General features: G+C 43.8%; 2 protein-coding genes across 3 annotated transcripts in view; one reads left to right on the top strand and one right to left on the bottom strand.

Annotated features, from left to right (window-relative positions):
- Positions 1-2,983: 2,983 nt before the first annotated feature.
- selenot2 (selenoprotein T, 2) lies at positions 2,984-4,965 on the bottom strand. The gene is made up of 6 exons (XM_029426901.1): positions 4,703-4,965; positions 4,239-4,349; positions 3,905-4,031; positions 3,737-3,824; positions 3,530-3,665; positions 2,984-3,373 (listed from the first exon to the last, which is right to left on the bottom strand). The coding sequence occupies exons 1-5, from the start codon at positions 4,885-4,887 to the stop codon at positions 3,544-3,546; spliced, it is 633 nt and encodes a 210-aa protein (XP_029282761.1). The 5' UTR covers positions 4,888-4,965; the 3' UTR covers positions 2,984-3,373; positions 3,530-3,543.
- Positions 4,966-5,912: 947 nt separating this feature from the next.
- cox18 (cytochrome c oxidase assembly factor COX18) overlaps positions 5,913-14,023 on the top strand; it is a 9,609-nt gene continuing 1,498 nt past the window's right edge. Inside the window, exons 1-4 of one of the 2 annotated variants that reach the window (XM_029426896.1) lie at positions 5,913-6,052; positions 10,475-10,939; positions 12,920-13,020; positions 13,885-14,023. The exon at positions 13,885-14,023 is cut by the window's right edge and continues 16 nt beyond it. In XM_029426896.1, coding sequence (XP_029282756.1) covers positions 10,487-10,939; positions 12,920-13,020; positions 13,885-14,023 — 693 coding nt within the window. In that variant the 5' untranslated portion in view covers positions 5,913-6,052; positions 10,475-10,486. Of the gene's footprint in view, positions 6,053-9,849; positions 9,969-10,474; positions 10,940-12,919; positions 13,021-13,884 lie in introns of those variants that run through there. The other variant, XM_029426897.1, reaches the window with a different exon arrangement.

Below are 14,023 nucleotides of genomic sequence, written 5' to 3'. Positions count from 1 at the left end.
ACTGACGTGAGTGAAGGACTGCTAACAGCTAACTGAAATGCTAACTGTTGTTACCGGTATCAAAATCATAAACTTCCCACTGACATCAACCTGTCACCTCTAACTGAAACTTAACGCACATTATTATATTTTAAAACCCGAAGTTAACCCACAGAATAAAACATAATTATATATTTAAACTAACTTAAAGTAACGGTCACCGTCAGAGAGCAACGACAGGAAACACTTTCAAAAGGGGACCAATTTAAACGCAACACCTGCTGCAGGTTTAACTTTTATAACAAATCATCAAATATTTAGATAATCATTAAATTAATTTCTCATTCCAAAAAAGCTTTTGTCTGTTTTATATTAAAGTTACAAAGCAAGACATTTAAAGACATCACCTTGGACAGTTTCTCTCTGTTCGCTGTTGGCAGTGAGCTGCATTAAAGTTCACACACTCATACATTAAAATCTGAGAATAAACAGACCGATTTATCGCCGCCGAACTGCTGATGCTAACGTTAGCTTCTCCCGCCGGCTTCACGAGCTTCTTCTTCTTCTGTACCGGAAGTTAACCACAGTCTGAGGATCGTTACCGCCTCCTACAGTTCAGTATTCTTTCTAAAATGTTTAAATATGTAAATGAGGCATTATGTCATTAAATGTGTGTAATCTGCTCCATGTCCAGATATAAAGTGAAGTCTGGATGAAGCAGGTTCAAAGTGTTCAGAGGTTTGTACAGATTCTGGATCTGTCTTTGTATCACTCCATAAATCACTGAATCCTGTCAACACACAGAACTCTGTGCATCTCCTGCATGTAGTTAGTGTAGCGTGTATAACATGAGCTGTGAGTCTTTGTATCACTCCATAAATCACTGAATCCTGTCAACACACAGAACTCTGTGCATCTCCTGCATGTAGTTAGTGTAGCGTGTATAACATGAGCTGTGAGTGACATGTGAACAAAGCCCTCTGCACAAAGCTTCAGAATATAGAGAGGAATGAAAGTGGAAAGTTTAGTGTATGTAATTTACTTGCTCAGGTGGGAGTCTATAACAACGATTAGTCTATTGATATTTATTACAGATATTATTCAATCAATACATTTTCATTTGATTTGGCCACAAACATCTCCTTCATTATCGGACAGTCAGACTAACGTTTAAATCTACTGCATCAGATGTAACGTGTAAGAGCTGCAGAATGTGCAGTTTAACGTTATAAAATACATATTAACTTGTTAGTTTACTCGATTAGTAATTTTCTGCCAGTATTCCTGTATTTGCAGCAACAAGCTTATTAATGCTATAATATATTTCCTTTTATGCTTATGAGGCGGAAGGATGTAGGCGGTGATCGATCCCTTTAGTAGAAGAATCAAATGACGCACCAAACGCTTTATAAGAAATCTGCAGAGCCTGAACAAAAAACCACAGAAGAAGAAATGCTGGTGAACAAAGTCGATAACCAAGAGACGCGTGGTTCCTGTTTCAGGCTTCGTCAGCAAACACAATGAAAACGTTGAAGCATGAAGTTTAACAGTAGAAAGAAATTCTGAAACATTTAACTGTTAAATGTGTTTACACATGTCCCCCCCCCCTCCAGGACACTTTGTCTGCACTGTGCAGCTCCTTCAGCGACAGGCTGCTTCACGTCCGGTGTCTCACGGAGAGGTACCGGAGGTCCTGTCTCCCTGCAGCGGTCAGACTGCAGCACACCAACAACACACTGTTCCACCACTGTGTGCAGTTATCACTCCTACAATCAACGACTGTGTACTTATACTGCTGTTCCTGTATTCTGTGTACTTATACTGCTGTTCCTGTATTCTGTGTACTTATACTGCTGTTCCTGTATTCTGTGTACTTATACTGCTGTTCCTGTATTCTGTGTACTTATACTGCTGTTCCTGTATTCTGTGTACTTATACTACTGTTCCTGTATTCTGTGTACTTATACTCCTGTTACTGTATTCTGTGTACTTATACTGCTGTTCCTGTATTCTGTGTACTTATACTGCTGTTCCTGTATTCTGTGTACTTACACTGCTGTTCCTGTATTCTGTGTACTTACACGGCTGTTCCTGTATTCTGTGTACTTATACTCCTGTTCCTGTATTCTGTGTACTTATACTCCTGTTCCTGTATTCTGTGTACTTATACTGCTGTTCCTGTATTCTGTGTACTTATACTCCTGTTACTGTATTCTGTGTACTTATACTGCTGTTCCTGTATTCTGTGTACTTATACTGCTGTTCCTGTATTCTGTGTACTTATACTCCTGTTACTGTATTCTGTGTACTTATACTGCTGTTCCTGTATTCTGTGTACTTATACTGCTGTTCCTGTATTCTGTGTACTTACACTGCTGTTCCTGTATTCTGTGTACTTACACTGCTGTTCCTGTATTCTGTGTACTTATACTCCTGTTCCTGTATTCTGTGTACTTATACTCCTGTTCCTGTATTCTGTGTACTTATACTGCTGTTCCTGTATTCTGTGTACTTATACTCCTGTTACTGTATTCTGTGTACTTATACTGCTGTTCCTGTATTCTGTGTACTTATACTCCTGTTACTGTATTCTGTGTACTTATACTGCTGTTCCTGTATTCTGTGTACTTATACTCCTGTTCCTGTATTCTGTGTACTTATACTCCTGTTCCTGTATTCTGTGTACTTATACTCCTGTTCCTGTATTCTGTGTACTTATACTGCTGTTCCTGTATTTTATTCTATTTAATTGTTTCTCGCCACTTCTTCTGGTTCTGTTGCTGTAACAAGGTAAGTTTCCCCGTCGTGGACAAATAAAGGATCTGATTCTGATAGAATTAAAAGTTCTCCCAAGTTTGACTTTGTTGACGTTAACTTGTGAATGTTTCATGTCACTAGTAAAAACGTTCTATAAAGTTCTATAAAATACATTAGTTATTTTATGTTATAAATTATAAGATTAACAGGACCAACACATTTAATAAACTGATCAGGCAACTTCCTGTTTACACATTTAAAGAGTTTTATTCTTGTTTCACACATTTTACAGCGAAGATGATGATTTCTGTTTATTTCTGTTTCCTGCCTGGCACTTCCTGTCCAGAAGGAGAGTAATTAGCATGGAGCTAACAGTAGTATCATACTTTTATTCTGAAAGAACTGAACCTCAAACTAAATAAATAAATCCCAACAGAAACCAGTCGAGTCCAGTAGAGTCGTCAGTCTGTGACAGCCGACAGGTGCATTGTGGGTAGAGTAGTGCTGAGTTGTGACCCGGCACAGAGAGAACGCTCGTTTTCGTGGCGGGGGACATCCGGTCGGGCCTCGCAGAATCTGCTTTAAGGCCGAACCTTCATGAACGCCAGCGGCTGAAAGCACCACCGAGCCGGGACACCTGAGGAGAGAGAGACAGGTGAGGAGAGAGAAAGAGAGACAGGTGGGGAGAGAGATACGGGTGAGGAGAGAGAGACAAGCCAGAGAGAGAGAAAGAGACATGGCAGAGTGAGACAGGTGAGAGAGATAGGTGAGAGAGCGAGACAGGTCTGTGTACCTGTGTGTGCAGCTCTACGTGGAGGAGAATCTCAGTGGATCCACCTGGTTCATCTTCAGGTGGTTGTCGAGGATCTGGAAGATCTCCTGGATGTTTGGGACGTAACCCGACTGTAGCTTAGACCAAACGGGGACATCTGAGAGAGGGGACAGGAAACAGTGTTACACCTTGTCAGAGAGCGGACAGGAAACAGATGATGTTACTCACCGTTCAGAGTGACCTCGAAGGCTCCTGTAGAAAGGAAGTGTGTCTCCATCATGTTGCAGAGGAAGAAGGCCATCAGACAGGAGAAGATCTGACAAACAACACAAACCGTGTTGTTAACGTGAGTCTGCACTCTGTGGTACGGTCAGTCCCTAACCCTGAAACAGGTACCTTGTTGTCCTGACTCCAGATCCAGAACCTGGGAGTGTCGAGGCCGAGCAGGATGAACGGGTTCTGACCGCTGACGAGCAGCAAGATGGAGACAAGCTTCAGGTACGAGACCACGTTACCTACACACCTGAGGACAGACAGACAGGTTACCTACACACCTGAGGACACAGGTTACCTACACACCTGAGGACAGACAGACAGGTTACCTACACACCTGAGGACAGACAGACAGGTTACCTACACACCTGAGGACAGACAGGTTACCTACACACCTGAGGACAGACAGACAGGTTACCTACACACCTGAGGACAGACAGACAGGTAATCTACACACCTGTTGAAGGGGGTGGGTGGGTAGTTTTCTCCCTCGATGCGGATATCCGGGTACAGCTGGCTGATGGCTCGAGAGTACTCCTGGAACACTTTACTGTAACCTCAGGAGATACTGAGAACACACAGGGAAGACATTGTGTATGTCTCAACAGCAATATCTAAATGTTTCTATTTGTATCTGTATATATAATATCTTTGAAAGCAAAAATCACAATTTATCTGTATTTTTAAGTTTACCTATTTATTTATTTTGTATGATAATTTTGCAATGGTACACATCTGTCACATATTTCATTATTCTAGTATAACTTCACATATTTTACATTTGGTTTGTATTTCACGCCCGCCTTAGGAATGTAAACGCAGCTTTCCCAATAAAGCCCCTTGGATTTAAGTCAAAATGAATATGATCTGATGATGTTAACTGTTAGCCTGTTAGCAGTTAGCCTCCGTGCTAACACTCACCAGTACTGGAACTTGAGCATGGGCCCGGAATAAAGGGACGACTTGGCGGCTTTTCCGGGCTCCGTGTCTGGCAGGCTGTCGGCCGGCTGCTGCGGGCTCGATCTGCCGAGATAAACGTCCCGAACCGTGAGAGCCGTGAAGAGGAGCAGAGCTGCCAGGAGGCCCGCCTGGCTGTACTCCGCCATGTTGTCCGTCTGTCTGGCAGAGAGAGGACCGAGATCCACTGCACCACTTCCTGTCTGTCAGACAGCGGGGACAGCTTTGTCTGTATACACACACACCACATCCTTCTGACACTTCACAATAAAAGCGCAGAGCAGCTGATCAGATCAGCAGGTCTGTGGAGGTTTGTTCCAGTGTTGGAGACGATGGAAAGTAACTGAATGAAAGTAAAGCTGCTCAGCATGTCACCAGGACGGAGCTGCTAACCCCCAATTATTTATATAAAATATGATGCATGATTACAACAGTGAGTATGCATCAATAATAATAATAATAATAATAATAATAATAATAATAATAATAATAATAATAATAATAATAATAATAATAATAATAAGTAATACTGTATGTTAAGTTAAGTTATTGTTCTACGTTAAAAATAGTTTTAGTTTTTACAGTTCAAGGACATTTTGTTGATAAGACTTTTGCACTTTTTGTAAAGTACATTTTTTATCTTTAATGGAGTTGCTTTGACTGAATATTTCCTCCAATACAGGGTTTTTAATTTGGATAAAATATATCCGTGTTCATCACAAATTACTCCAAGTTTGATGTTAATGTCTTAAAAGGTATTTATTTTTATTTGCACATATACAAGTCTTAAATCCAGATGATAAAATACCTCCCCTCTACTGAAACAAACATAAAAAAAGAAAATCTAAGTTAACATAATTTAGAAACATACAACAAATAAAAGACAACAAGAAGCTCACAAAATGAGCAGACAACAATCCAATAAAAACAAAGAAATAATTTTAGGATATCGGTTTCGTTTTGTAAAAAGAAAAGTGAAAATAATCTTATTGTATAAATAAATATGTGAGTTACGTTTGAAGAAGTTGATGTTAAAGAAGAATATAAGAACATGTATTTATATATGAACATGTATAAATGTTCATGTTTTTTGTTTGTTTGTATTTATTTATAGAACGTTTTAGATTTATAACTGCACGTCTGTGACGTCACATTTACGCGACAAGTGGTGGTAAATAGTGTGACGTCATCTCTGTGGGACACCGTGCTGCGGTGGATGGAGACATGAAGGTGAAATAAAATAAAATACAATCCGTTGTATTTATTTAAAGAAACGCAGCAGAGACCTGGACACACGTGACGGCTGAAACTCAGGTATTTTTTATATTATTCTATCAATAAGGATTAAAAATTCTTTAAATTTCACCCCGATCTTGATGAAAACTTTAATAAGAAAGCAGCTGCTCTCTCTTTGATTGATCACACCAGAAGATAAATAAATACAACTAACATATAAAGGTGCTCCTCTAATAAAACTCAGAGAAATGTTTTTTAATTAAAAGTTATGAAGTCTTCGTAAAGAAATTATTATTTAGTTCTTCTGTATTTTTAAAAAGTGAGAAGCATCTAAGCCGAAATTATTATTTTATTTTGCTTTTTAAAATGTGCAGGATGAACTTTTAACCATCACCCTACAAACCGCAGACTTTACTCACTTTATCAGGCCAACTTTTAATTACTTTCTTAATCATTCTTAACCTCTTAACGGGTGGACGGCCCGGTGATCTAATGACTTCATATCATTGTTTTCTGATTGAATTACAATACTTGTATTGGGCTCCTATGGTGTATAGATAAAATGTTTTCCATGGGTCCTAATTTAAAGTCTTACACACTATTATTATTATTTTATTAAGTTTTGTTAGAACACGGTGTACCAGGAGATGGCAACTTGATCTAAAGTCAAATGTTATTTATATATTACTAATTAAACAATTAAACACATAGAAATACAAAAATCAGTGGTAATGAAAACATCTGATAATTAGGGGAGTATAATACTTTATTGATGATTTAATTACTTAGATTTGCAGCTGTGAGCAGAACAGTTCCCGTACCAGACCGTGATACAGCCAGTCAGCAAGCTCTCGGTGGTTCCTCTGTGGAAGTTTGTGAGGATGCTGGTGTTCGTTCCAAACTTCCTCAGTCTTCTCAGGAAATAGCCGCTGACGAGGTTTCTTGGTCACTGTGTCCGTGTGGAGTGTCCAGGAGATCCTCAGTGATGTGCAGACCGAGGAACTTAAAGCTGCTGACCCTTTCAACCTCAGCATCACCGATATGGATGGGGAGATGTCCACCCCCCTTATGTCTCCTGTAGTCCACGATCATCTCTTTAGTCTTGCTGACGTTGAGAGAGAGGTTATTTTCCTGACATCAGCTGTGCAGTATCTTCACCTCCTCCCTGTAGGCCGTCTCATCAAGTTCCTGATGAGGCCCATGACGACAGTATTCTGAGAAATTACAACACCAGTTCTCAGCCAATGACTCTGCTACTGTCTGGAGAGGGCTAAGGCAGATCACCAACTATAACCCTAGAGCCCCCCACTCCATGAGTGAGTCGCGCCTCGCCAATGAACTGAATGAGTTCTACTGTCGCTTTGAAAGACAATAGGACTAACCTGACACCATCCCCTGACACCATCCCCCGTGACACTCTTCATCAGCTCCAGCCCAGGAGCCCCACCTCACCCACCTCAGCAGAGGCCTTAGCCTCTCCATTACTGCCCACCTCAGCGCCCCCTCCCCCTACTCCACAGTGACACCTCTCCATTCTTGAGAGGTATGTCAACAGCCTATTCAAGAGGCAAAACCCCTGCAAAGAATCAGAATCAGAAATCCTTTATTAGTCCCACAACGGAGAAATTTACGTTGTTACAGGAAAAGAACAAGAAAGTAAAGTGCGAGTAACAATAATTAAATAGAATAAAATAAGAGTACACAGTCGTTGATAAAAGTTGTAAAGGTGAATAATGCACATGACAGTGATAATTGCACAACAGTGGAATAGTCTGTTTTGCTGTGGTGGTCTACCAGGGGCCGTGGTGATTGTAAGGACCTACGGTATCTCTCCGTGAGACACTGCGGGTGCAGCAGCCTGTCGCTGAAGGAGCTGCACAGTGCGGACAAAGTGTCCTGGAGGGGGGGGGGACATGTTGTTCAATAGAGAGGACAGCTTGACCGTCATTCTCTTGTCTCACACCACCTCCACAGTGTCCAGCGGGCTCCCCAGGACAGAGCTGGCCTTCTTAACCAGTCTGTTCAATCTCTTCTTGTTAGCAGAGATGCTGCTGCCCCAGCAGACCACTCCATAGACTCCACTGCACTCCAAAGGACCTCAGTCTCCTCAGCAAGTAAAGCCTGCTCTGTCCCTTCTTAAACAGAGCAGCAGAGTTATCTGACCAGTCCAGTTTATTGTTCAGGTGAACACCCAGGTACTTATAAGATTTTACAATCTCAATGTCCGTTCCCAGGACGTTCACTGGTGTTGAGGGAGAATGATGGCGCCTCCTGAAATCCACTACCAGCTCCCTGGTCTTCCCTGCGTTGAGCAGGAGGTGGTTCCTCTGGCACCAGAGGGCAAAGTCCTGTGTCAGCTCTCTGTACTCCTTGTCATCCCCATCAGAGATGAAGCCGACAATAGGTAGTGTGCAAACACGTGATAAAACTGTGTGACGTATGCGTGCGACGCCATGTTGGTTGGAAAACAAATCAACAATGGCGTCTAAAGCGAACAACAACAACTCTGACTTCTTCAAAGTATTTTGACTCTCTGGAGTCCTCTGCAAAGGCAAGATTCAGTGAAAAAGTCCAAATTTGAGGCCTTGACCCGTACACGCTAAAGCCGTCGGATCATATTGAGGATTTAGATTCATTACCGCCGATTGAATATCCGGATATTGTGAACTACCTTGTGCTACAAACGTTGTGGGCAACCAACGAACAAATGAAGGCATACAAGAGCTTAGATGCTTATCATGTCTTTGTTTCTGGCTGGGTTGGTAGTCTTCTTACCAAACCAGTGAAAGATGACAGGGTGCTCGTCCATGCCCGTGTAAATCACTCGCAAAGAGCTTGAGATACACCGCTGGTTTGTGAGTGAGAAGAGCGGCGATGTTATCCTCGCACACTGTGATTGTATGGCTGGATTAAGCGAAGTATGTTCTCACATTGGTGCTTTGCTTTTCGCAAGTGAAGTAGTCTCAAGAATAAGCCAAACAAAAACATGCACAGAAGAAAAGAGCAAATGGCTGCCATCACATGTAAAGAAAGTGCCTTATTTACCAGTCAGCGATATGGAGAAGTAAGGTCTTACAGTGTTCGGGTATATTATAAGCACAAATGTTTAACATAAACATTGGAAACATAGCTTTAGCATGAGCTCTTACCATATATAAAGTGGATGCCACACACACACACGGGTGAACTGTGCTGATCAGCTGTCTCCCGTGTTCAGACATTTTTAACACCTCACTGGAGACATGCCACGTGCCAGCATGCTTCAAGGCCTCCACCATTATCCCCATCCCCAAAAAAACAACGACCACAGGACTAAATGATTACAGACCCGTCGCCCTGACCTCTGTGATGATGAAGTCCTTTGAGCGCCTTATCCTGTCCCACCTCAAAACCATCACAGACCCACTCCTGGACCCCCTGCAGTTCGCCTACAGAGCCAACAGGTCTGTAGACCATACTGTCAACATGGGCCTCCACTTCATTCTCCAGCACCTGGATTCCTCAGGAACCTACGCCAGGATCCTGTTTGTGGACGACAGCTCTGCCTTCAACACCATCATCCCAGCTCTGCTGCAAGACAAGCTCTCCCAGCTGAGTGTGCCTGACTCCACCTGCAGGTGGATCACAGACTTCCTGTCTGACGGGAGACAGCACGTCAAGCTGGGGAAACATGTCTCTGACTTCCGGACCATCAGCACCGGATCCCCCCCACCCTGGGCACCATCATCACCCAGGACCTGAAGTGGGAGCTGAACATCAGAACATCAAAAAAGCACAGCAGAGGATGTACTTCCTGCAGCAGCTGAGGAAATTCAACCTGCCAAAGACTTTGATGGTGCAACTCTCAACTCTTCCATCACCATCTGGTACTCTGCTGCCACTGACCGAGACAAGGTCAGACTGCAGTGTGTCATTCGCTCTGTGGAGAAGTTGATCGGCTGCAATCTGCCATCCCTCCAGGACCTGTACGCCTCCAGGACCCGGAAACGTGCAGGTAAGATTGCAGCAGACCCCTTCCCACCCTGGACACAGACCTTTTGAGTTGCTCCCATCCGGCAGGAGGCTGTGGTTCATCAGGACCAAAACCTCATGCCATAAGAACAGTTTCAACAAGGCCAGAGACCCCCACTGACATTGTCTCTCCCTCCCTCCCGCTACACGTTACAATAACCTAATGCTCGGCCAACTGTCCTTGTATTATATCTTGTACATTGTCGTTACTGTCTATATATTGTTAATTTTTTATGCAACAATGTTTTTCTTGTGCACCAATGACCACAGCAAATTCCTTGTAGGTGAAAATCTACATGGCAATAAAAATAATTCTGTGTCGGCAGCAAACTTAAAGATGATGTTTGAACTGTGCTTGGCTGTACAGTCGTAGGTGAACAGGGAGTACAGGAGGGGGCTGAGCACACAGCCTTGTGGTGCACCCGTGTTCAGGGTCAGCGAGGTGTGGCTGCCGACTCTCACCACCAGTCCTGTCTGTTCATGTTTCAGGAGTGAGTCACCATGTTGAGTGTGGGGGGATCGGTGAGGTCCAGCGTCCTGCAGCTTCCTGTTCAACAAGTCTGTTCTGCTGCATTAAAGAAGTCACCTCCACCTTGTCGCATCTGCTGTCTCATGTTACCTATCAGAACGCCGTCAGGAGTCGGCACACTGTCGGGAGTCAGGAGGCTGTCAGGAGTTCGGTGGCTGTCAAGAGTCGGGAGGCCGTCAGAAATCGGGACTCTATTGGGAGTCAGGAAGCTCTCTGGTGGCGGCCGTTTTGACGATGCTGGTGCAGTTGGCTGGTACAGTGGCCTCTCAGATTCGGCTCCAGTTCACCTGTGCGAACATTTCCTGGTGAGTGTGCAGCAGGCGAGCGGGCTGCCTTGGTGGCTGAGCATCGTCGTGGCTACGCTGTCGGTCAGGACGCTCATCACTCTGCCGCTCGCTGCCTACCAGATTGTCATCATCGCTAAGGTGAGTGATGGGAGACAAAAGGGGAGGAAACTACAGCTGCAACAATATTATCATTTTTATAATGATAACGACGGATGTGTTTAATGCATTAAAAATATTTTACCTGTTTTTCTAAATTAATGAGATGATTAGGCTCATATCTCAGAATTCTAAGAAACGTTTTCATGAAAAATTATTCTACTTCGCTGGGAGGACAGCAGTTGGCAGCTCTGGAGACTCAGTTAGCGGCTGTAGCAACTCGACTTCAGCCAGCACAAACCCCGGCGGCGCGAGTCACAGTGGACTGCTGCAGTGCTGGCTCTAATCTGTGTATTGGCAGCAACAGAATATTTGCTGATCCGGCCGGCTGTTCACGATCAGACTCCTGCCGCTAGGTCTGACGCTGGCTCAATTTGAGTTCCAACAGCTGCTAAATGTGTGCAGATTCTCATGGACGGTAACCACAGTAACCTCCGGGTGATGTATCACTGTAACTTTGTAGCAGGTTCCCCTCCAGCTCCCTGGTTGGTGTAGTCAGTGCTGATGGAACCATCCTACGGGCAGCTGAAAGAAAATGGTTGAAATCAAAACAACCTCCTTACCTTTCAAACTCTTCTCTACTCTTCCTCCATTTCTGAAGCAAAAAGTGCTTTCTTCCAATCAAAAATTAAATTTTTCCAACCCTAAAAAACTTGATTCGTCATACCTTCAGCAGGACAACCTTCTTGATTCCCACCAATCAGATTTCAAGGCTCCACTCAACTGAGACTGCCTCCTCGCTGTCACTGAGGAACTTCACGCTGCTAGAGCAGCCTCCCTCTCTGTTCATCCTTCTGGACCTTTCTGCTGCGTTAACAACCAGATCCTCCTCTACACCCTCCAAGAACTGGGAGTCTCAGGCTCTTCTCTCTCCCTGCTCCAATCCTATCTAAAGGACCTACAGGGTAACTTGGAGAGGGTCTCTGTCAGACCCCTGTCAACTCACCACTGGGGTACCTCAGGGCTCCGTCCTGGGTCCTACGCAGATGACACTTAACTGATTCTGTCTTTTCCAAGAACTGAAACCCAGGTGGAGGCAGGATCTCTGCTTGTCTGGCTGATATCTCTCAGTTGATGGCCGCACACCTCTTGAAACTCAACCTCGACAAGACTGCGTTTCCTTCCAGGGAAGGGCTCTCCCATCCAAGACCTTACCATCAACATCGGCACCTAGGTTGTTTCCCCGACTTGGACTGCAAAGAATCTGTGTGTGACACCGGACAACCAACAGCCGGCTCCTACCGACACACTCTGTACAACATCAGGAGGATACGTCCCCTCCTGACTCAGAAGGCAATGCAGGTTCTTGTCCAGGCTCTTGTCATCTCCCGCCTTGACTGCTGCAACTCCCTCCTTGCTGGACGGCCTACATGTGCCATTCAACCTCTTCAGCTCATCCAGAATGCAGCAGCCCGACTGGTCTTTAACCTCCCACAATGCACCGCTCCCTCCACTGGTTACCAGTGGCTGGATCAGGCCCTTCCTACATTCAGGCCACGGTCAAACCAGACAGCCCAGCTCGCTCACTTCGCTCTGCATTGGCCAATCGGCTCGTTGCTCCCTCACTGCAAGTGAGACCCAGATACCCCTCAAATATAACCGCCTGTTTGCTGTCCTGCTCCAAAATGGTGGAACGAATTCCACGTTGATATCAGGTCAGCAGGAAGTCTTCACACCTTCTCTCGCAGACTGAAAACCCACCTGTGTCAACTGCACTTCGGCAAAAAAAGAAAAGAATAAATACGTTTTTTTGTTCTTTGTATGTTGCACTTACACTTGTTTGTCTTATTTAAAGTTATTGTTCTGCACTTAAGTGATTTCACCTGTTTGAAGCTAAGGTTTCTGCAGGATTCCTGTTTGGGGTTGTATCCTCATGATTGTTTGCACTTACTCGTCGCTTTGGACAAAAGCGTCAACTAATGAACTGTAATGTAACCACAGTAACCTCCGGGTGATGTGCAGGTGGAGGCGCTGCAGGCCGAGATCTCGGAGCTGGCGAAGAGGCTTCGATACGAAGTGTCTGTCCGAGCGAGAGAGAGAGGTTGGACTGAGAAACAGAGCCGGTAAGAAAGTACACCAACAAATAATCTGCAGATTTATTTTCATCATCTTGTTGTTAAACTTGTTGTGACTTGGAGGCAGGAACATTGTACGTGAACGCAGTCGCTTCGAGCTAAGCAAGATCTATTTTACATGTTGTTGTGGAGTGTGTCAGTCTGATTGTTACCACTAGGGGCGCTAAAGCAGGATCCAACAAGATAAAAATTACTTCCTCTGTTTGTGTTCACTTCCACTCAAAATAACCTCGGCTGACCAGTTTAACGAAACTGAACATATCAGCATGCGTCGGCATATTTATGACACTTTATCTCTTAATTCAAACTCACATCCCTGCATCTGTTTTCGTTTTTTCTTCCTTCTGTGCCGAAAGCACAGCAGCACGTTCCTCCAGAGACGCCATGTTTGTTTACTAATGTGTTCAGAGATGTTTAGCTCTAGATTCAAGATTCAAGATATTTATTGTCCTATGCACAGATAACAGACAGTTATACCTTACAATGAAAAACTTACTTTACAAATCCTCCAACAGTAAAAATTTCAAATTAAAACTAAACTAAAAGTAAGAGATATACACAATATACAATATAAAAATAAATAAAGAGGTAAAAGGTATTGCACATAAGTTCACAGTACAGTGTTAGTACTGTGAAATATGAAATATTGCACAAATAAGGAAAAATAAATGAAGAGGTAAAAGGTATAGCCCCCTTGAGGACTGACGTTTGTAATGTAAGAGCGCACGTTCAATATGTTCACCGGGGGTCGCGTGTTTGCACCAGCTGGGCCTGGTGCTGTCACTTGTGTTCACAAACTTGTGTTAATCAGGTTTCAGGCCTTGAATAAGAATTTATTCTGTTTCTCTTCAGTTTCCAGTTCCAGAAGAATCTGCGTCGTATTGTTTCTCAGCTGTACATTAGAGACAACTGTCATCCCTTCAAAGCCAGTTTACTGGTCTGGGTCCAGCTGCCCATGTGGATCAGCCTCTCTCTGGCCCTCCGAAACCTG

This window comes from Cottoperca gobio, unplaced genomic scaffold (assembly GCF_900634415.1).
Source record: "Cottoperca gobio unplaced genomic scaffold, fCotGob3.1 fCotGob3_253arrow_ctg1, whole genome shotgun sequence".
Taxonomy (NCBI): Eukaryota; Metazoa; Chordata; class Actinopteri; order Perciformes; family Bovichtidae; genus Cottoperca; species Cottoperca gobio.
Note: the sequence above shows the minus strand (reverse complement) of the source record. Positions and strands in the feature narration are given on the sequence as shown.